Raw genomic sequence first — 24,786 nt, forward strand, 5'->3', positions numbered from 1 at the left:
AGTTTTCTCAACAAGAGTTAAAGGGGACAAAATTATTAACCTATTATCTTTACATAGTTTCCAGAACCCTTATGTGATCTACATACATTTGGGGTTTCCCCAACTTCTTACCAGAACACGAAATCTACTCTGCTGTAATTTTGCTTCTATTCAGGCTTGTTTTGCCTCTCACTTTCCTAACTCAAATCTATGGGATATTGGTTCATAACATATCCTGAAATCTCCCCACTGGCTGCCTGAAATCACCCATGTTTTTCTTCTTGATACCAGTAACTCAGTTTTAATTTTATTGTTTAGTCTGTGACATTTTTAGTAGGAGGGAAAATAAACATAATAAAAATGTCAGTGAACATCTTCTTCGGGCTGAATATGACAGGCACTGTGTGAAGTACTTTACATGAAATATCTCATTTAATGCTCTCAACTATGCTACAGTATTTATTTAATGAATGAGAAAATTGAGAGTAGGAGAAATTATGAAACTATTAAATGGTAGAGCTAGGATTTAAAACAAGGTGGTCTGATGTCAAGAGTCTAAGGTCTTTCTTAGTCACAATGTATATGTTCTCCCCCATATGGATTATATTTGTCATAGACTATGTCACTAGCCTATACCACAACTCTGCAAGTCAAAATCCTTTCTTTAAAGCAATATGAGGAAAAAATAATAAAGTTTTATACTTCTTTTTGCACTGTTTAAAAATACTCTGATTTAATAGAATCAATATCAGTTAACAATATAGCTCTGTTAGTAATCTTTTTAAACTATAAATCTTCAATGTTTTTCCTAAGATGCAGTAACTGATTACACAGTTTACTATACACTTCAGATGAAGACTACTTCAATTGTGTAACAGGATATTCCACATTAACTGATATGATTTTTTTGATATATAACCTCCTCCCTCTCCTCCCCCCCACCCATAACTAAAAGAAACCTTCCCCAGTGTGAACACTGAAAACACAGGGTGGTCATTCAGTGGTTTTCAGAAATGGGACCAGAGAACAAATACATTCGATTGTTGGTTTCAGAGTTTGAGAATCTGGGATTCAGTTAGGAAAAAAGCCTGAATGGAAATGCAAGCCCACAGACCCAACTCCTCAATTCAGTCCCAACACCACTAACACCTGACCACCAAAAGAAAAGGAAAAAAGGAAAAAGAATCCAGACTTAAGACAGCAAAGGAAATATGAACACAGAAAAGAAGTGTAGAGTAATTAGAAGCAGGAGAGAAGTCTTGGTCAAGGAAGAAAGATTGTAATAGAATCTCCCTTTAAAATCTGAAGTATTTGATTATATAACAAGGCATCATAACTCATTTTCTCACTTTCTAGCTGAGGTTTTTGGGAGGCAACAGCTTCAGAGGCTCACGTCTTACAACAGACTCCAGGAATACGGAAGTATAGATAGCAACAAGGTGTGTCTAAGGGCGAAAGCCTGGAGACTTCCCCCTCTCTAGTTTCCCTCAACTCCTGGGTGTCTTATGAAAAGATCCTAAAGTTTCCATGTGACCTCAGTATATCCAATAGCTATCATATGGGTACCCCGCAGCAGAAGACATGGCCCAAGAAACCCCAACTGAGAATCTTGGAAGAATCACAATGACTAGGAGATGAACTGGACTTAAATAGGTCATTACTTAGTTGGGCGGGGGGTGGGGGGGGGGGGGCTGTACAGAGAATGCCCTGAGAAACAGAGTAGGGGGAGGGAATATGTTTGGAAACACAGGCCAGGATAGGAAGGAAATGACAAAACCAAGCAACAATCAGCAACCTCTTAATTGACAGTTTTTGTGAAACAACTGATTCTAGGAATACAGAGGCAAACTCAGGGAGAGGGTGAGGAAAGAATCTGAGAGGAGGTGTCAACTCTAAATTGGACAATGCAATAAACTGAGAGCAGCAGAGATATCATTAGACTAAGAATACTCAGAATTAATTAGGTTAGGTTTTCTGCTATTGTGTAGAAATGAATAATCAATTAAGTTACTGAAAAGCTACACTCCAGCACACCTGAGTTTTAGGGAATGTTTGATTGTCAGAGTCACATCCACTATGAAAGCATGTCCTACTTCTAAGAAAGCACAATCACTTGCCAACACCATTTACTATAGCTCTTAAGGAAGTTGAACATGCTTCCAATTAATTTTATTGCTATAGATAAGATGTAATGTGGTAACCATATACTGGGGAACATGATCCTGATAAAAAGAGAAGATGAAAAATAGGAATGTAAAACCTGGAAGTGTGGGTAGAATGTTTTATGACCTGAAAGTCAAGAAATGCTTAGATGCATAAAAATAAACTTTTCATTTCACAGGTACTAAGAGTCTAGATACTCTTTTGGATCAGAATTCTTGCCATTAGACTAAAAGAAGCTGGTAGCTTATTCCTACATTAAAAAAAAAATGAATCCCCTGCTTTATCCCTGCTTTAATAGAGATAAGTCATATTTATTATAAATACAAATATAAATATATCTTGTGTTGGATACTGTATCAAAATATCCAACCTTTACCAACAACTTGACAGGTAACACTGACACAGTGACAAATGATCACAAACCGATGCGAGAGACAGTCCTACTATCTTCTCCTACTTTATAACATTATCACTGGTAATGATCATACAACTGCATTTGTTTGTCTGAGCCCCAGGGCAATCATTTTAAATGCTAGTTAAGAATTTCTAAGTAAGATCTACGTGGAGATAGCACCTCAACACTAAGTACGGGAAACACAAAGTAGAGGAAACACAAAGTGGGGGGGAAAAATAAGAGTTGGAGCCATCCAACTCAGGAACTGTAATTTCATTTCAGGTAAATATTTAGATCATGTTTAACCACATAAAAACCTCCCTTCTTTCTTTTCAAAAACCTCCTCTTTTCAAATTTCAAAACATCACAGATTTCTTGTTTAATGCTAAGTTGCAGAATATTTAGAAAGTGGAAGTTCTACATAGCATCCCTTATAACCAAAAAGATTCACCAAGTACACTTTGGATGTATATACATACTCACATCACTATTTATACTGTGCTAAAACATGCTTATTTCACTAGCAATATTATCTTGGAAAACCATTCCATGTCAGTATATGCAGATTAACCCCTCTGGAGGGATTTATAACATTCATTCTACCCTGTAATATAAATTACCCAATTCTCTATAGATGTACAACATTTGGATACACAGACATGTGTAAAAATATACTTGTTACTTATGTGATCATTTGGTAGATAAGATAAATTCCTAAAAATATGTTTAGATAATTTGTTGAACCTAAGCATATATATACACTTACATATTTCATTGTGGGTGCTAAATATTTCAGCAAGTTTGTACCAATATACACATTATTTTTTACTACTAATTATCATTATTACAGATTAAAAGTATCTATTTAATTTGCATTTCTTTTCATATTAGTGAAAGTAAACATTATGCAAATATAGCATTCTTTTCTCTGTGTTTTGCCTTTGGCCAACTTTCTATGCATTTAAGAAAGCAGTGTATTTATTTCTAAATGCTTTTTGTATTGTATGTATATAAGAATTATTTTTCTCATATTTTACAAATATTTTTGCCAGTTTGATGAGCAATAAATATCTTCATAGTTAGTACTTCAATGTTGGACAATAATTCTTTTTAAAGTCATCACAAGCAAAATGTATTCTTGAACCAGACCAAAGATTAAATTTATTATGACACGTGAATTACAATTATCTTCTTATTATTACAACCCTTGCACATGAAAACAATGGTAAAAGATACTTAACTATGGTAGTGAAATAATTTATTAGCAGAGGGATGTTTTTCTGTGCATAAAGATGTTGTCTCAAGACACATTTAGAACTGACTTAAAAATTTCCATGTAGTAGTACTGTCAGAAACAATGAGGTGAAAACTGTCTAAACTTGCCAAAATATCTTTAAGTTCAGATTCAAAAGAGGAGTAGAAACATAAAACCCATGGAACCTCGCAGACCATAATTTACTGCGTTTTTGTAAGAAACACAGCACCTGCACACCGGAGGCAATCATTGCAGGTTGACAAGCAGTTCAGTGCCCAGGTGTTTCCCACCACCCTGTTTTCCCAGACCCAGACTGCAAGCCCCGCTAGCCTGGCTGCACTCTCAGAACCTCCCTCTCTCCAAAAACCACCAACTCTTCTGTGCACAGAATCTCCAGCCTTTGCCTTTAGTGACATCCACTTCCTCAGACTTGTGTTGGTTAAAATGTCCAGCTGGAAGGAAACTTGGCAAGTACTGAAACCATCAGGATATGGTCTTTCGTGTCTGAACCAGTCATTTTAAAATTGACCTTGTGGACAAATATAAAATATAAATTACAGAGTTAGGTAGTTTTCCATCACGGTGGCAATTTACTATGTGCCAAATTTGAATATGAATTTGGTAACCTCTTAGGTGAGAGAAACCAGGTGAGAGAAACTTAGGCAAGAAACCAACTAGGAGATGCAATATGTAAGAGACACAGCTCACCAATTCCAAAAGCAGATATTAAAACACACACACACACACACACACACACACACAAACTTTGAAGACAAGAGACAAAGAATAAAGGAAAAGCAGAGTGGGGAATAGTGAAATGGAATACCCTTTGTAATTTCTTCTACAGATTTTCTCCCAGAACTAGAGAGGAGCAAGACCAAAAAATGCTTGGATCATTTATTGTAACTGAAACCACAAGTTATAATACTCTAGAGATTCTAACTATCCAGACATCTGTTGGATAACAAATGCAGCCAAACATGCATCTTTAAAGAGGTTTCTAGGTTATGCAGTGACAGCTTTATGATCCAGAAAATAGATAATCCAACCAGAGGAAGAGCTAATCTGGATCCATTGCTTACCCATAAAAACATAATTAGGGACACAACACCAACACAGAAAACCCTGTACCTAGGATTAGGAGTTATTTAAAGACTGCAAAAATTAAAAAATTACTTGAGAACTACAGAAATACCAATGTATTTTTATGCCCATTTGATTTACATAATCAATCTCTCCATTGAAGCAAAACATATTGGAAAATATTTGGTAAGAATAAGATATGTTGCATGTCAATCAATTCTACACTGACATCAATAATTTTTCATCTCACTTATATGTGATATAAACACAAGCTTGTTCTGACATTTTCCAGAAAAGACTGTCCAATCCAAGCAAACATAAATAGGCCTTCAAAGATTATGAAGATAATAAACACTGCCTGATATTGCTCATGCAAAGCAAACATGAAAATAAGCATTGTAACACATGCTTTATACTTGACAAAAATTATGAAGGTAAATAACGTAATATATCAGGCTATTTCTAAACAGCACATTTTGCCTCTTAAGTGCAGTCTCTCCTAAGACTTTCCTTGGTCATATCTTTGCCAAGGAATTCACAACATGTTGGCTACAGACAAATGTTTGTGAAACCTTATACTGTTGATAAATAGAACAATAAGAAAAGAGTTAGACAGCCTGGAAGGGAATAAAAAGAATCTGTAAATTCCATAGGCCATATAGAATTTTTGTATACAGTCTTTGCAGCCTATTTGAAAACTGATGTGAAACTCTGAGAACAAGTTCTGAAACAGATTTCTTCATTCGAGCTGTTTCTTTTATATGTACCTCTATATGTGATATGAGAAACAGTAAAGCATTAGTGAAAAGATAACTCACAATACAAATACACTGACCCTGAAACAGAACTTTTAATGCTTTGAGTGATTCTCCATCTTCTCCATTCAGAGTCACACTAGATTGTCCTGGGAGTTTTTTCAACCTCTATAGCTCCCCTGTCAGATGAGCACCTAAGTTTCCCAAGGGAAGATATGGTGTAGATTGAAAAAGTATCCAACTCCTAATTATAGCTAGTTGATGAAGGCTCCTTTAAGACAACAGTCAAAAAATGATGTCATTGCCTAATTTTGCTTTCAGTTTTTAGGAAAATATTTCAGAAAGCAAGAGATGCTACCCAATTTATACAGCAATACATAGAAACTTGCTGACAAAATTAATACTGGAATGGAAAATGAATCAATTTTTAGCACACAGCTTTTAAAGATTAGCATGTATTAATGGAATTTTGGTGAGTCTAATTATACTCGGTCTGTCTCATTCTACACATAAAATTTCCTTTTCATCTATATGAGTGATGAGGATAAATATCTCAACAGTACTTAAACCCAAAGGGATAGGATCTATTTTTTGGTGTCCTCTCATCCTACATGGCAGAGTGTTTTAAACAGAAAAAAGAAAAAAAAAACTATGTTTAAAACTGTCTTGGAGATGCACATCCTGATACTCTTTCAAATTCTTTCTTCTTGATTCTTTTTTTTAATTTATTTTTATTTTTTACATTTATTTATTTTTGAGAGACAGAGAGAGACAGAGCACAAGTTGGGGGAGGGCCAGAGAGAGAAGGAGACACAGATTCCGAAGCAGGCTCCAGGCTCTGAGCCATCAGCACAGAGCCTGCTGCGGGGCTCGAACTCACAAACCGTGAGATCAGGACTTGAGCTGAAGTCGGACACTTAACCGACTGAGCCACCCAGGTGCCCCTCTTCTTGATTCTTTATCACATCTCTCCAATTATCTGCCCAACCAATACAAAAGCACCCAGTTTTCATCATATGGCAAATAGCAGTGAACAACAGTATTAGGAAATTTAGCTCCAGCAAATACCACAGCTATTCTTCAAGAACAGAAACAAATTAAGGCAGATAAAGTCAGGAAGTGACAGAGGCATTCAAGGCTTGCATCTCAATTATTCATGATGTCTCACATCTCCAGTGTGATTTTCTTTTTCTGTTTTACACGCATGTATGTATTTAATAAGAATAATGAGAGCTTTAGTTCTCCCTCAAGTGTACCAACTAGAAAACACAACCATGTGCAATAGTTCATTGGAATCTCCCAGGGACAGCACAGTAGGAAGTATTATCTCCATTTTCAATCTAAGGGAGAGGAGGAACATACAGGTTATGAAACTTGTTCAACATAATACAGCTAAGTGGTGACATGTGTCTTGGAATTTCTTTTTTGGTCCTCTGCTTTTCTCATACACATCTCTACATCTCTGTGAAGATTAAAGTTCTAGTTCTCTGTACTGACCATTATTGTTATGATCCCCTAAGTGATTAGGGGTGCAAGTAAATTATTAATAAGATCAATATCTCTCATCTACCCTTGACTCTTTCTCTTTCTCTCACACACACACACACACACACACACACACACACACACGTTATTTGTATTATTATGTAAATGATCCTGAAACATTTGGAATCTTCTCAGAAGGCTCCTGCACTTGTTCTATAAAGTAGGAGGAAGATCCATGAGACAAAATCCCCATGCTTCGGGCATTGTGACATTATGGAACCATTCTATGGATGAAGGCCCAGAAGACAGCATGGGCAAGATCTACATGGCTCTGGGAGAGCAGGGGAAATTCATTAAGGCTCTACAGAATCCAGCCATGCATACTTGAAACTGACAGCAGTGTTCTGGAATGCATTTCTCCCTCTGATTCACCATCCAGTTACTTTTCATGCAGATCTCACTCTCTGGCTAGGATCTCCTGGCATTTTGCATGCATCTCAAAGATGGTTTCCATTACCCTTCTGGTCACGAAATTGTCATTCTGGACATGTGCCCTATACAACTAACACCATTCAAGAGTGTGTAAATATTTTAACATACCTTTGATGTTTTTTTTTTCTCTCAGTGGAAAATAGGATTATGACTTATGCCAAAGAAAAAAGTTTGCAAAAAGCGTTAAGCAGTTGGTTGTTAAGTACTAGAGTCTTTATTATTACCAAATCATAATAAACTTTTAAAAGTCCAGAGAAAAGTATTAGTTCAAAAAACATCCCCACATATTTTTTTTTAATCTGCAACTATTGCTTTGTGACATCTTAACTATACTAATTGAGATAATGCCTTCAAGGTAAGTACCCAGAAATCTATAAATCTTTATTGAATAGCACAATTGCCAATGACAAATCACATAATCCTATGGGCTGGCTTCTATATAATATTCCATTTAATGTGTCTACCTGCTGAAATCATATGATTAGAAGTAAGGTTCTGTGCCTATTCTATTTTATTTTTTTTTTAATTTTTTTTTCAACGTTTATTTATTTTTGGGACAGAGACAGACAGAGCATGAACGGGGGAGGGACAGAGAGAGAGGGAGACACAGAATCGGAAACAGGCTCCAGGCTCTGAGCCATCAGCCCAGAGCCTGACGCGGGGCTCGAACTCACGGACCGCGAGATTGTGACCTGGCTGAAGTCGGACGCTTAACCGACTGCGCCACCCAGGCGTCCCAATGGTGTTTTAAAATAGAATAGGCACATGGGGCGCCTGGGTGGCGCAGTCGGTTAAGCGTCCGACCACCCAGGCGTCCCAATGGTGTTTTAAAATAGAATAGGCACATGGGGCGCCTGGGTGGCGCAGTCGGTTAAGCGTCCGACCACCCAGGCGTCCCAATGGTGTTTTAAAATAGAATAGGCACATGGGGCGCCTGGGTGGCGCAGTCGGTTAAGCGTCCGACCACCCAGGCGTCCCAATGGTGTTTTAAAATAGAATAGGCACATGGGGCGCCTGGGTGGCGCAGTCGGTTAAGCGTCCGACCACCCAGGCGTCCCAATGGTGTTTTAAAATAGAATAGGCACATGGGGCACCTGGGTGGCGCAGTCGGTTAAGCGTCCGACTTCAGCCAGGTCACGATCTCGCGGTCCGTGAGTTCGAGCCCCGCGTCAGGCTCTGGGCTGATGGCTCAGAGCCTGGAGCCTGTTTCCGATTCTGTGTCTCCCTCTCTCTCTGTCCCTCCCCCGTTCATGCTCTGTCTCTCTCTGTCCCAAAAATAAATAAACGTTGAAAAAAAATTTAAAAAAAATTTAAAAAAAAACACCATTAAAGTTGGGGTGCCTGGGTGGCTCAGTTGGTTGAGCGTCTGACTTCAGCTCAGCTCATGATCTCGCGGTCTGTGAGTTCGAGCCCTGCGTTGGTCTCTGTGCTGACAGCTTAGAGCCTGGAGCCTGTTTCCGATTCTGTGTCTCCCTCTCTCTCTGCCCCTCCCCCACTCATGCTCGCTCTCTCTCTCTCTCTCTCTCTCTCAAAAATAAATAAAACATTAAAAAAATATTTAAAAAATAAAACACCATTAAAGCAAATTTCCTAATTTCTTCATCACTTATAAAAATTACTAATAATGTCAGGAAAGGCTGCAATGAATCACTAACCCCATAGCTTTCATAATTTAGCATATATATCCTCCATGAGAAGACATGAAGAGGAAAAGAAGGAAATTGTTTTTAGTTGAGCACCACCATATATGTATATGTTACTTTGATGCCCCCTCTTCTCTAGAATAAAAATTACTTTAGTGATTTAATATTTTATATAAATCATACTATCCTGTCAATTATTACTGAAGCTTCCTGTTGATTTCTGCCCAAGCTTACCACATTTCTGTCTTATTGTAAAGCCTGGAATTGGAGCATTATGATATCAAGTAAATATAAAATGCACAGAGTTGGTAACTACTGGTTTCCTATAGTCTTTTTTTTTAATTGTCTATTTTTAGATAAATAATTTCCAAAAGGGCAATGGATATAAAGCTCCATGGTGTTAACCCTTTGATATCCCCAGTGAAATTCAAAATTTGGCAACATTTTACAAGGGGATGTTAAAATAGTTTAGCATGGTTATTTTGAGGACTTTCAGGCAATCACAATCTTATTTGCCCAGGCTTCTCAGCACCAGACCACTTACAAGAAAGCACAGGTCTTGAGATGGGATCTAGAGAGGTGGCAAACTTACAGGTTGAACAGCAAAGCAAGTGGTAACTTGATGTCCATATCTCTTTCATGGAGATAAACTGCCTCTCCATTTGCTGCTCTAGTTCTCTAGCTACTTTTCATCTTGCCTTTTATTTCCTGTATTTGATAAAACAAAGATATGTAGGCTTCTACTAATGGATTTCAATGTAAAGCATCCACACAGTATTGAACAAGACTGACCATCATTGTCTTAACAACCAGTCATTTGACTAGTCTATTTCAAAGGGATCACTGTATAACAATCTTGAGCAGTAATAACTTAAATTGCTTTAAGATATAATTTTTGCCATTTGTGAATGAGGTCCTTCACAAAATATTCAGATTAGAAGATTCAAATAAAACCTAATTTTTAAAACACTGTAGTACACAGAACTTATACAATGAAAAAAATAAAAGAATATGCTGATTCTTTTATAATATTATCAGACACCAAGTGTCCATGGAAAGAAAAAAAATAGATAAAAAGGACATTTGTATATTCCTAACTTTCCCATTGGTACCCATTGCTCCCTATCTGTTATCAAAATTTAAGTTCTCAAAGAATTTTTTCCAGAGTCCTTGACAGAGTCACTTTCCTTACAGGCTTATCAAAGCCATTATTATTAAAGTATTTTCAGAAATAATTCAGTTTCTCTAACATCTGAGAGAATACTAGAAATATAGCTTCTTGTGCTTATGGAAAATATCACAGCCTGTAACCAGAAACTTGTTTTTAGAATTAGTAGCCTTTGTAGTTTGTTTTTCTGTCTTGCAAGAGCCAATGTCCCATCCTATAATACATAATCTTGATTTCACTTGATATCTGAAGATATGCTCATTAGTGAGAGATAAACCAGACACTGTTAAATATCTGGCTATAATCATAGTTTGGGGCAGAATCGTATCATGATCTCCTCATCACATCTATTACTTGCGCAAATGTATGGCTAATGCTTTAAATGACACATTTTTTAAGAAGCCAGAAGACACATCAACACATATTAATTCCCTTTTAGAGCCAGATTTCCCAAATCTGTGTTACAGCACAGAATTGTTGTTTTATTTTGTTAGGCTACTTAAATGTATTTTAGCAAAACGCTGTTTATATATATTTTATATTGAGTTATTATGGCATTCCTCAAAGTAAAAAAATAAATCTGTAACAAAATTGTAGCTAAAATAACATGAGGGATCCTAAGAAAACTAAATCTGTGGATCTGCAGATGAAAACAATCTCGAGCCATGAGCAGCTTGTAGAGAAGAAGTCACACCACAAACATGACACTTGCTCCTTTTGGTAAATTTAAATCTAGTGGATGAAGTGGAACGTATAAATAAAGTCAACTTTGTATTTCAGTAAAAAGTCCTCATGAGCAAAACTTTACTTGAAAAATTAATTCAAATTGGCTGGAATGTCTTACATTGTATATTTTACATTAAGTCGATTATTGGCAATAACAGGAAATGCGAATGACACCACTTCAATGAAATGAATTGTGTGGCTCTAGCTACTGGAAGGTGAATACTAGAACAGAATTTACTTAATATCATCATAAAACAATCTGAGCATGGTTATATATCCATCTGAGCATAGAGATATATCCTTTTATTTATATGTACATACCAAATAACATGTTGTATCACAATAAGATAAAACCAAGAAATACAGAAGTATGTAAAATAAAAAGTGAAGTTCTCTCAACCCCATAATTTCACCCCTCGGTACATACCTAAGAGAACTGAGACTATCCATTCACACAAAAACTGGTGTGTGAGTGTTCGTAGCAGCATGAGCCATATTATTCAAAAAGTAGAAACAAACCAACGAGCGAAGAATAAACCAAATGTGCTATATCTATACAATGGAATAACATCTACTCCTAAAAAGGAAATGAACTTCTGATTTGTGCTACACAAATGAATCTAGAAAACACAGGTTAAGTGAAAGAAGGCAGACACAAAAGGCCACATACCATATGATTCCATTTATATGAAATGTCCAAACTAGAAAAATTCATGGAGGCAGAAAGTAGATTAGTGGTTGCCCGGGCATAAGGGGAAGAAAGAATATATGTTGGGGATATATTTTATATCCCTGAGATATATAGATTTTTTGTTGAGGTGATGGAAATGTTCTGGATTTAGATAGTGGGGATGGCTTCACAACATCATGAACATACTAAAACCATTAAATTGTACTTTCAAATGGTAAAGTGTATGATATGTGAAATACAGCTCAATAATAATATGTTTTTTTTAAGATTTTACTTTTTAAGTAGTCTCTACACCCAAATGGGGCTCAAACTCAACCCTGAGACCAAGAGTCACACGCTCCACTGGCTGAGCCAGCCAGGCACCCTGTCAATAATTTTTTTTAAAGCTACAAAATGTGAGTCTCTGATCACCTTCTCTTGTATAGCTAAAATGTATATAGTACCTATTATCAGAGCACATTTGTAAATGTTTTAGTTCATTAATTCATTTAATCCTCGAAACAGCCCAATGAAGCAACTTTTAAAGATAAGTTGAGGCACCAAGGAGGTTCAGTACTTGGCATAAAGTCCTGTAGCTAATTAAGTGATGGAGCTCTGCTTATAAAACCAGGCAGTCTGGCTTCAAAGCTCAGGCCACACACTAATTACCAGGACCAATGACCATTAAAAGTTGTGATATATACTTCTAGATTTTTTATTTAGGGAATGGAGGTACACATATGCATACGTGTGGGTGCAGACGGATAAAAACTATACACATGGAACTATACTAGAGGTCAGCAAACTATAGCCCATGGGCCAAATCAGTCTCACTGTGTGTTACCTATGTAGCCCATGAGCTAAGAATGGAAAATGGGATTTATACGTTTACATTTTGGAGAAAGAAGGGAATTAAAAAAAAGAAGAGTAGCATTGCATTATACATGAAAAGCATTTCATGACACATAAAATTCAAATTTCAGTGCCCATCAATGAAGTTTTATTGGGACACAGCCATCTTCCTTTATCTAAGTAAGTCTGTGGCTGCTTCTACACTATCAAGACAGAGTTGAGTAGTAACAGACATAGTATGACCCTGCAAAGCATTGAATATTTGTATCAGGCCTTCTATAGAAAAGTTTTGCAGACTCTTGGATTATATCATACATGATACTCTAATATTTGTCTCTAAACATTATGTCATTTTCAACATTCCAGATTTCCTTAATTTCTTTAAATGGCTGCAAAATAAAAATGCACCTGAAATTATCAAAGCTTTCCCCTGATGCAAATGTCATATCCTTCACCAAACTGCTCTCAAAATAGTGGTATTAATTTATTTCCCTCCTAACAGAATGTGAAAATGACCTCCATTTTGGTGGCCTGGGTACCAGCATTTCAAGAAGTTTCATACCTGTCTCACCTGAATACAAGTTCTTCCCCCAACTTCTTAGTAGCCACCCAGCATTGATGCTGAGTTCTGAGCTAAGCCACTCCTTTGGGCTACCTGGTCCAATCAACTTTAGAGGGACCCACTTTGCATTCTTTTCAATTATCTTATCTTCTTAGCTTGGACCTATCACATGGAAACATTTGTTCTTTTTAAGTGTTAGAAAAGTGGAAAGGTAGCTACCTCCTGTACTTGTCCCCCTGCACTGGATACTGTTGTGGGCCATCAGATCCCTCCCCATTCCATGTTGAGACTGGGGAATTGCCTTCAGTAGAACAAAGCCACCTTGCCTAAAGTCATGTCCCCTTTTCAGAGACAAACACATCCAATAACTGGTCAATGTAGTTGTATAAAAGCCCATTCACTTCAACTTAAGGTAGTGCAATTAAAAAGTATCACCCCAATTCCAGAGCTCCTTACACAACCCACTAAGTCTCGCTGAATTTAATCACAGTGAGATTTCTCTTGCCCAACTCACTCATTGCACAGAGATGCATTCCTGAGAACACTACCACACAAATTGTCTCCAATCAAATCTGCATCTTAGAGTCTGTTTCTCGGGGAAACTGACCTAAAACACTCCTCTATAACTCTTCCCAAAGGAAGACAGATGTGATATTTGATATGACTCCTGAGTTTAGGAGAATGCAGTGAGTACACATAGCTCAGCCCCTCCCACCGTCTCATTTTCTGGGCCAACATCCATGCAGACAGGTGCGTGCCCTTCCTGCCACTGTCCTTTTGCAGGGCAATCACCCAGCTTCATGCCACAGACTATGCTTTTCAAAGCAAATCCGAGCAGCTACCAGTCTCTTTTCAGAGTAATGAGGCTTAAAACTATGTGACAATGAAGAGGTAGGTCTAAGGGAATCTTCTCTGAAGTCTACTTTTCCTAGGATTCTACCTCCCAGAATCTAAACTTTGGTGAGGATACTAGAAGTCCAATTGTGGAAATAAACCTAATTGAGGATCTCCAATTTGTCAATAATTATATCAATGATGTGATCTTTATCGGCTTTATTCCTTTGTCTTTGTTTTCAAAACTATGGGACAGATATGAATCATGAGCATTATCCTAAACCACACTGAAAAGAATAGCACCGTGTACTTCCAATAGGTAAATCTTCATTTCTCATTAGTAACTATTAACAATCTGACTTAACAGTCTTACTTAATAATCTAATTTACCTACATTTACAGAGATGCTACTGCAGCAACTCCTTAGATTTGGGGAAGGTTTTAGTTTAAATCTAGGTTGAACATTTTAGACTTAAAAAGCAGTTTTCAAATAGGAAAACTAAGCCTTGTTTCCTCATTATTAATGAATATGGGAACTACCAACTAAGATTTAGTTTAAGAATTAAAAGCAACAACACAAATAAAGTGCCTCTGACAAGACCTTATAAAGTAGGTATTCAATAAATGTTAATTCACAACCCAGTAAGTACTAAGAACTATTATATATTATACCCAAATGGGTCTGCTGTAGGTTTTTCAGAAAAAAATAAAAATACTCTCTCCTTCACTTCCAAAAGATAGCATGACTTTTCATCCCAAGGAGACTGTTTCAAGTCAAAATTCTGAACAATGAGTAGGTGAATAAAGCTCATACCAAAAATAAGCAAAAGTGGGTAACAGGTGACAGAGAATTAGAAACAGAGCAACAGGCAATCATGTCCATTTTCCCCTTTATGTTATGGAATGCACAGAGAGGATGGTATATAGCCTGAATGTTTGTGACCCTCCCAAAGTTCATATGTTACATCCTAACCCCCAAGTGATGGTATGAGGAGGCGGACATTTTTAGGGAAGTGATTATGTCATGAAGGCAGAGCCTTCTTTAATGGGATTAGTGTCCTTATAAATGAGATCTCGGAGAATTCCCTTGTCTCTTCTACCGTGTGAGGACACACTGAGAAGATAGTGTCTATGAACCAGGATACAGGCCCTCACCAGACACTGAATGAGTTGACACGTTGATCTCAGACTTATCAGCCTTCAGAACTATGAGAAGTAAATGTTTGCTGTTTGAGCCACCCAGTATATGGTATTCTGTTACAGCAGCCCAGACTTACTAAGATTCTATGCCTTTGAAGAGCACTGTTAGCTTTGGCCACACAGTATCCTAGAAATGAGATAGAGAAGAGCCTCCACAGACTGGCTGACCGTGATGGCAGTTACCAGACTGGGACTCTAATCAGACCTGGCCCCATGCATCAAGTCACTTAAGAGCTGCCTTCATTCTGTTAGTATGTGGCAAAGAAAGAAAGTATGTGGTGATTAGCCCCACCATATTCTCTTCTCCTAGAGAGAGAGAATCAAGTCTCCTGATACTTTTTTAGAAAAGCAACTTGAGGGGTGCCTGGGTGGCTCAGGTGGTTAACTGTCTGACTCTTGGTTTCAGTTCAGGTCATGATCCCAGGGTTGTGGGATCAGATTGAGCTCTGCATGGGGCTCCATGCTCAGCGCAGGGCCTACTTAAGATTCTCATTCTCTCTCTCTCTCTCCGTCTCCCTCTCTCCCTGTCTCTCTCAGGGTGCCTCAGTAGGTTAAGCATCCCACTTTGGCTCAGGTTATGATCTTACCACTGGTGAGTTTGAGCCCTGCATCAGACTCTGTACTGACAGTCCAGCACGGAGCCTGGAGCCTGCTTCCGATTCTGTGTCTCCCTCTCTCTCTGCCCCTCCCCCGCTCATGCTCATCTGTCTCTTCAAAAGTAAATAAACATTAAAAAAATTAAACAAAGATTCTTTCTCTCTCCCTCTGCCCCCTTCCCCACTTGCACACACTCTCTCTTTCTCTACAATAAAAAAAAGAAAAGAAAAGCAGCTTGAACCCAGGGACTTAATAAGAAGCTGAACTGGGTGTGTTTAAGCAATGACCAACACTTGAAAGCTCACCAGAGAGAACCACTTAACCAAGATAAGAATGTTCACTTATGTCAGAGTGAATGCAACTTGATGGTAAGCATTTATTACTCTGGGGACTTCTCTGCTGGGAACCAGCATTCAGGTGAAAGATCTTGCACACTAAGAATAGAAGAAAAACTAGAAAAACTAAGAAAAGAGTGAGTTCCTTTAAATGTCTGGACAGTCTAGGACAAGCACCTGGCACTGGAGGTGGAGGTGGGTGACTTTGGGATGTAAACTCTGGGGATGCAATCAATGACTTGGTTTGTATTTTTAGCCTCTGATACCTGTGATTTTTGTGAACTCAGAACTATTAATACTATTAATATGAGTCATCTGGTCTAAAAACTAAGACCAAACTTCACACACTTCCTTAAGAACTAGTGAATTCCAGAGAGGAGCTAAATGTTCCTTAGCAATTTTATTGAAATCTGTTGAATATAAACTTTATAGCAGTCTTTTAAGTCCCGTGTTATTTAAAACAGAGAGAGAGAAAGAGAGGGAGGAGGGAGAGGAGAAGGCAAAGGAAGGAAGGGAAATCCATTCCTTTAAAATATGTTCCCTAACTCTTTTCAAAAGACCATGATTATATTCCATGGGTTATAATCCAGAAGGCAGTTTGTTCTACAAATCATAAGGCCTGACAAAAAGGACAGAAGGAAAAGTCACCAAAGCACACTCTCTCTGAATTCTATTAGGCATTCCACATGGTATGGAGCACAGAGACAGGGGAGACTTACAGAATGTGCTCAACTCTTTGTAAACATAGGGTATGAGAGATTCCAGTTCAAAGGAAAATCACTAGTTTAAGAAATGGGAGAAAAGTTCGGGGACCTCTCTCAGGCCAGTCATACTGGTTCCTGCAGGAGTGGAGAGATTACTGCAAAGTAGTTAGCTCCATAAACATATCGGCAAAGCTTAACATTATACAGAAGAGAAAAATACTGCACAGCATTCACAAAACATCCTCCATATTTTTATACTTGTTTCCTTGCTTTCCCTTTTTTTTTTAGACAGGAAGAGATTCTCCAGCTCACCTGTTTCAAACCCCACACTTGGCACTAAGTCCATGGTTCCATGAAAGGCTCCGGCCCACGCTGAGGTAGCAGTGGTGACTGTAGTCGGGTCTGTCTTTGTGATGTCACACTGGGGAGCAGGAATCCTGGCTGCACGCACTGATGGCATCAGCAGGGGCCCATAGGACGGATCCAGGGCAGAGCCAGCAGAAGGGTGGTGATGGTGGTGGTGGTGGTGGCGGTGGTGCATGTGGGCGTGGGGGTGGTGGTGCCGCATGTACACATCATGCATGTGGCTGTAGGATGGGCTCACCTGAGATGCCAAAGGATAGTGCCAGGACTCGGATGCGGGCGGGGGAGGGGCTGGGCCAGTCTGATGCAGGCCGTGTCCTGGCCAGGGGCTGGGGTCGGCTGCAGTAAAGGTGCCAGGGGGTGCAGTGACCTGGAAGTCAGGATGAACACCCCCCAAGCAGGGTGCAGGTGGGGGCTGGTAAGAGCTGGTCCAAAAGGAAGTCGGGAAACTATTCCGCTGGCTTGAGAGAGCTGAGCTGTCTGAGAAGACAGAAAAATTATTTACATAAGATTCAATTCTAGGATAGACTTGCCTCTACTTGTCCAACATTTTACAGGCAGGCTAATTACCATGCACTCTTTTCTTCGCACACAGAGGTAAATTGATACCAGGTAAGCCTCTGAGCTCCCATACCAAGTCAGTGCACATGGTTCAAGGTGCTGAATGAGTGCCCCCCACCCCTTGTTTGCTTAGCTTATGCAGTCACAGCCTATGCTGAAGTTTGCAAGTATGAGATTCGAAAGCTTCATTTCCTACTGGGCAGATCGCTGCCACCAGGTCTGAGCAGAGATTGCAGGTACATGTGTCGCAGGTAAAGAAAGCTTATGCCACAGGTGTGATTCAGGTGGTTGGAAATGATGATGTTTACCAAACTTCTTACAAATGCAAATATAATTTTCACTCGAACTGACCATTTTAAGGCTGAAAGTAATAAATGGAAGATCACACTTAATTATGCTCACCAACACTCATCTTCCTTCAAGAAGATAACAGTTGCTAATATTTAATGACAGTGACCAAAAGCCCAATCCTAGTCCAGGGCTTTTCATGGATGATCTTATTGGAGCCTCACTCCAACCCTATGAGTTACTGTTATTATCCCCATTTTAGAGATATGGAAATTGAGGCAGGGAAGAAGCCTAAGACTTCACAGCTAGCAAGTAGGAGACTGGGCTTTGAAGACAGGTAGCCTGCCCCAGTGGCTGGCACTCTTCATAACTGTGCCACAAGAGGGCACAATTGCAACCATAACATAAACATCTAGAATTTGGTCATCATTCTGTGGAAATCATGATTGGAGGAGATTCAAGCAGGGACAATAGATTTGAGGAAGGGTTTGGGGGCGGGGGGGGGGGGGAATATAAAAAAATAGCACTTAGAGATAAATAAAGAGGGAAAACCCTCCCCAACTGTTGCCTTCAGTTAAATTTCTCCAATCAATCATCCTAACTTATTTATAGATGACCTACTATGTACCAAATAGAGAGAGGTCAGGGATGAGCAAAGAGACATCATTCTTAATCACAATTGAGCAGGGGACATATAAATAAATAAACACATGCAATGTGTGACCTGGTAGGGCTCTCATAAGGGGAAGCACAGAGAGAGGGCACAGAAGCAGCCTAAGAAAAGATCAATTGGAAAGGTGGGGAGGGCTAGCTTTGTGAAAAGGTAGGGAAGAGTGGTTTAGGCAAAATACATGAAAAGAAGGCCAAAAATTGCACAGACCCGAACACACACACACACACACACACACACACACACACACAATAGCATATGGGGAACAAGAATTCTGTGGGTAGAAGGTGGCAAAAAAATTAGACTAAAAAGTCAGACTGGGTCCAAGAAAGACCCAGATGGGTATGGCCTTGCAAGCTACGTAATGAATGTGGGTGCTGTCCTGAGAAGGTGCCAGTGAGCTTTGGAGGGTTTTAATCTAGGGAATGATACAGTCAGATCTGTGACTGTAAACATCCCTACCTCCAGCCATAGCCTGCTCTGTACTGTGTGGTGTAAAAGAGCAAACACCAGACAGGGAGTCTAGAGAGCTCAGCCAGAGAGCTAGCACCTAGCAATTACGTTATCTGATTTTATGACCTCACATGGATCTGTTGATCTCTCTGTGGCTCACTTTCTTCCATATGAGGTATTTGAATGAAAATGCCAAATATCTTCTGGCTCTATACTTCTATCATTCTGTGAAGTGGCCTACGATGTCTATCTATAGATGAAGATAAGGTTGCCTAGCACATTAGTCATGCATGTGTAATACTATTTTCATACAGGGTTCTAGAGAAAAGAGCCTGGCTAGATCTTTTCATTGAATGAAGAATATCCTGAGAAGTACTCTGAAATAAAAGTATTCACAACTCTGACATAGCCATGTTCTCACTTCATAAATGTCCAGGACATAATTTCCTTACCTCAGAGGAAAGCTTCTGTAACTTGAACCAACCATAGTGTATGTAACTTGAACATAATTAGGGTATCAACATGGTGTTCAAATGTTTCCTTTCCCTAACTCCCCTAAGGACAGTGCCACTAGCATTGCAAACGTCGCTTCTCTGTCCATCAGCCCTACAGCAGGGCTATCATCATTCACCCCATCCATTCTATGGACAGACAGCTATTCGGTACCTCGCATTCAAGTCTGTCCCCACAGAATCTCCAAGGATCTCAAAGCCCTTGGGGAAATAAAACAAATAATCATATTCTCCTAATGGGAAAGGACGGAAGCACACATTGTTCTTCGAGTCTTTAAATAGTCCAGGCGAACTTTTAATTGAATGACTTTGTTTTGTCACTATCACATCTATCAGAAAATAGCACTTAAAGTCAAACCTGCTGGCATCGGGGCAAATATATTTTATTTCAGAACTGTCTTCCTTTGACATATGAAGAGTGGGTGCTAATGACCAACAAAGAAAGTTGTGTAAGCTGTGAGAAGAAAATTCAATTTGCCTTAAATGATGGCCATTTGTAGAATATTCTGTCAACACCCACAGTGCTAGCTGTCAATGTTTAAAATTAAAACCCATACAAAAAGTGTATAGAGGCTCCTTATATTATACAGTGCAGCTTTGCCACCTCAGGGTGCCACTTTTCTGCCACTTTGCTGTCATAGACTCAATCTTTGGTAGCAAACCCTTCATTCTGCTCATAACTTTCATCTCCTGGTGGGGCCACAAACCCATTATGAAAATTGCTAAATCCAACCCAAAGGTGTGTGTCAGAGAAACTGAGTTCCCTAATGAAAATCCCCCGTTAAAATATCAAAACTATGTCATTTTCCTGCGTGCTTTTCTTTTATTTCCTTTCATTTATATACATTTGGACCCAATTTTATAGATGTTTAAGCATTTTGCATATGCATGCACAAATGTGGACAATGAACAAATTCCTTACCCAAAATACTACCCTATTTATGAATTATTGTATTATAATTAGTGAGCACATTATCAATGAAAGTGGAAACTTATTTTTAAAAACGTGCTCTAAACGTGCTGAACAAAGCTTTAAAATACCTCAGGGAAAAATAAAATTAGAAGCAACTTAATATTTTCCTAGTCCTGCTATGTCTCCTGAGATTAATATAAAGTTTGCAGAGATCTATGCAGCCTTTTTCAAAGACAATGTTGCATTTTACAAGTAAACGAAACAATATTGAAGAGAAAATATGTTTATGGACAAGTCTACACTTCAAAACCACTATTTGGTATCTTGTTAAAAAATAATCTTAATACAAAGAAACAGATGATATGCTTTGTTTCATGCCTGGGAATCAATGTGCTTATTTCATATGTATGTAAATTTTTTTCATTACATGACTCTTTGCCTAAGAGTACTTAATCACAGCCACATTTGTTTGATGAAAAAACATATGAAAAACTTGTGCACAAACTATTCCCATGCCATATTACTTTTCAGGTTAGTAAAGGCAATTCACAATTGTCAAATGTTAACACTCCATGGTGATGTTGGGCTTAATGTTACTCAGTATTTGGATGATGTTAACACTGACATTCTGGCACATAAAAAAATCTGAATATACTTTGGTTCAATTTGCATTTGGAATTTAAAAATATCACACACACACACACACACACACACACACACACACACCTTATTTCTAAATGATAAAAATGACAAAATTGATATGCTGTCTGATACAACCCACCCAAGGCATACCCAGTAATCTCACTGTGTGAATTATACAGAAATATATCTTAAGGACACAGAAGAGTTAGCATGGAACATGAAGTTGTTCTTTCAATTTCATGATAGCCGGGATATCTTTTGTATTAACTGTAAATATTTCTGAAAAAAAAAGTCTAAGGGCAAACAACTTAAGCCAGAGAAAATTCAACATTCAATTTCAACCTTTAACATTTTACTACTTAATTAAAAAAAAAAATAAAAACTATATTAAAAGGAAAACGGGACAGTAAAATGTTGTAAAACCTCTATCTTAAGTCATCTTAAAAGTCTCCAGAAAACACATTCTTAGAGTAGTGATTCAAAACATTAATGTTAAAAGGTAACATTTACCTTTTTATTAACTTCAGTGAAAAAAAAATGCCACTCAATTCTTAACCCAAAGTGTCCTTGCTGTAATTTAATTCCCATCCTCTTATTCTGCTTCCCATGAAAACAAAGTGTTGGGTCAGAGGTGAAAGGCTACATTTTCCAATGTTTTCTGTCACTCAGGAATTAGTCATTTCCATCATGTCCAAAGATTGTCCTCTACTTTGCTTTAGAGTCGCTCAAAATGGACATTGTGACTCTACAATGAGTTTCAAGGAGGCAGGATGATGAAGTCAGACCACTCTTTCCTTCCATGTGTTTGTCTGAAACTTGCCATCAGCAATAACCTCCAGTGCCTCCTGGAGGTGGAGCCCAGCTGTCTTTTCTAGTCTCACCCAGCTTAAGAGATCCACCCTCTTTCCCATACTCCTCTTTTGTTATTTTAGGCTAGTACTCATTCTGAGAGGTCTTTCCTATGAGAATGAGTTGCTCTAAGCAGACACTATGTAAATCAATTAGCAATAAATATTTACTTTGCAACAACAACAACAACAAAATATCAAGTTCTCACCATGTAGCATGGTTTTTAAGTTAATGACATATTTTGCTAAGCGTCAACTACTACTCGGCTTTCCTACATAGACACACACACACACACACACACACACACACACACACACACACACACTTTCTGTAATAACACTTGGGCACTGAGATCAATACACAGACATATTTGAAGCCAGTGTTTCTATTTAGATGGGGATAACAGGGCCATTAGATTCATTAGGTTTTCTCAACTGAGAAGCCCTATTAGTAAGAATGTATACTGGGATAAGAGGTCATCGATGTGATGTTGTATCAAATAGAGTACAAATATTTCCTATCAATTGTTTGCCTAAAAGCTGCAAAACACCTAAAGAGGACTTTCCCAACTCCATCAGGACACACACTCAAAGTATGACCATTATTCCATTATTAGCTGACACTCTATCCTTGTCTAAAGATTTACTGTGGAAATATATTCTGCAACCAAACATAACTCAGTTTTAAATTCCTTCGTAGCACTATACCACTTGTGTAGCACTGTAAAAACTTCATGCCATAAATTAGACCCGTTAATTTAGTACAGCTGGCTAGTGCTCCTGCATAAACTATCACTGCTATGGCCATCAACATTGTCAATAGTGTTGAGTAGCTACTTTGTCCAAGACACTGTGTTTTTGCCAGAAATTCAAAGAATATTTCTGGGTAAAAACCCAAGGTTGGTTTTCTATATGCCAAATGAATGGAAACTTACTTAAGGAAGAGAGAAAAGGCATCATTGTTTGGCACCTTGCATAAAGCCGTGTGTCACAAATCATTCATATGCATTATCACAGAATCCTTACAATAACCCAAGGAAACATATATCAATAAACACATACTGTAATTTAAATTGAGTTCAGAGCAATGTTAACTAATTAATCCAAGATCATGTTGCCATCAGACATTGTAAGGCCCAAAACAAGGAGAATCCAATGACCGCATTATCCAAACCTGTGTTACTTTGGCAATTAACACAAAATTACTGGTAACTCTCTTCACTAAACATGGGAATCTCAATTTATTACACCTCTCTTAAAGATATTATTTTCTAAATCTTTATTTATATTTTTGTGGATCTCCTTTAAATCACATCCAAGTTATTTCCGTTTATTAAAAATCGACTAATTCACAACTAAACAACTATGGAAAAGTTGTACCACAAATGGAAAGTAAAAAATACACTTGAAATCACAGAAGCTTGCAGAGACAAGATTTTAGCAATCATTTCATTCATCCCCTTATTTTACACACAAGGAAACTATAACCAAAAATTTCATACTCAATGCTAATAAATTCTACATTGACAACTTTTTTATTTTCTAATCTGGGATAAATGGTATGAACTTGATTCATCTAATTCAGTCATAATCATTCAATTTATATTTATTCTTTATTTTCCAGGTAGAAATGCATTATGTTGAGGGAAAATGAGGTGAGAAAACTAGATACGATATACCTAGTCTTAGTGGGAGAGGAAGAGATGGAAATTAAAGTATCGGCTGCATTTGCCTGCACTACCCTGATACACTAAACTGACACACAAAGCCCTAAAAATTCTAGTCTCTGCCTGTCACTCTGCTTCTCATTCCACTCATGGCAGCACTATTGCTTCTCATCGGACACTCTAAGCTCAGTCCTTCCATAGGGCTTTTGTACCAGCTGTTCCCGCTGCTTCAAATAACTTCCCCATAGATATTCACATGATGAAGACCACTCTTATCACATGTAACGGTCTCAGAGACAGCATCTATTGTCACCCTAAGTAAATCCACACCTAGCATTTCATTCTATACTTCGCACCTCTCTCTTTCACTAAAAAGCTCCATGAACACAGAGGCTTAGGCTCTCCTGTTCACTGATATATTTCCACTACACAGCAGTACCTTTAACATTTGCTGTGTATGTCAAGGAATGAAACAGGAGGCAGGTTTGAAGACCAAATATAAAATAATCCCAAGAAAATTGTAATAATAGTTGCTGAAACATTACCATTCTCTATCCTTTCTATATGGAAATTTGAAATCAGTCCAAAGATTTCTATTTAGTCACATGGATAAAGGGAAAACACTGGCTTATTATAGAGTTTTTGCATATATACTATACCTCACTTAAAACTATCCTGATTTTAATACTTACTAATCACTCACATCTAACTATAATTTGGGACTCTTGTTTCTATATTCCAGATTAAATGATTCCTAGGCTGTGTATACCACTACGTTTAAAAAAAAAAGAAAAAAAAAGAAAAAAAAGTAGGCATTGTATTTAATACTCTCCAATGACAGATTATCCTGACATGATTTATTTTTGAGATACAGACTATTTATGAAAGTCAGCCAATTTACTGAAGTTTTCCTGTTTTTACCTTTCACACATATTAAAAGTATTTACCACATGCTACCAAACAGGATATTGG

General features: G+C 38.1%; 1 protein-coding gene across 7 annotated transcripts in view; it reads right to left on the reverse strand.

Annotated features, from left to right (window-relative positions):
* Positions 1-24,786, reverse strand: part of VGLL3 (vestigial like family member 3) — a 144,942-nt gene that overhangs the window by 8,536 nt on the left and 111,620 nt on the right. For 6 of the 7 annotated variants that reach the window (XM_053220698.1, XM_053220699.1, XM_027077571.2 and 3 more), the window contains one exon: positions 17,210-17,740. In XM_053220698.1, coding sequence (XP_053076673.1) covers positions 17,210-17,740 — 531 coding nt within the window. Of the gene's footprint in view, positions 1-9,841; positions 9,958-17,209; positions 17,741-24,786 lie in introns of all 7 variants that reach the window. The other variant, XR_008297600.1, reaches the window with a different exon arrangement.

This window comes from Acinonyx jubatus, chromosome C2 (genome assembly GCF_027475565.1).
Source record: "Acinonyx jubatus isolate Ajub_Pintada_27869175 chromosome C2, VMU_Ajub_asm_v1.0, whole genome shotgun sequence".
NCBI classification, from domain to species: Eukaryota; Metazoa; Chordata; class Mammalia; order Carnivora; family Felidae; genus Acinonyx; species Acinonyx jubatus.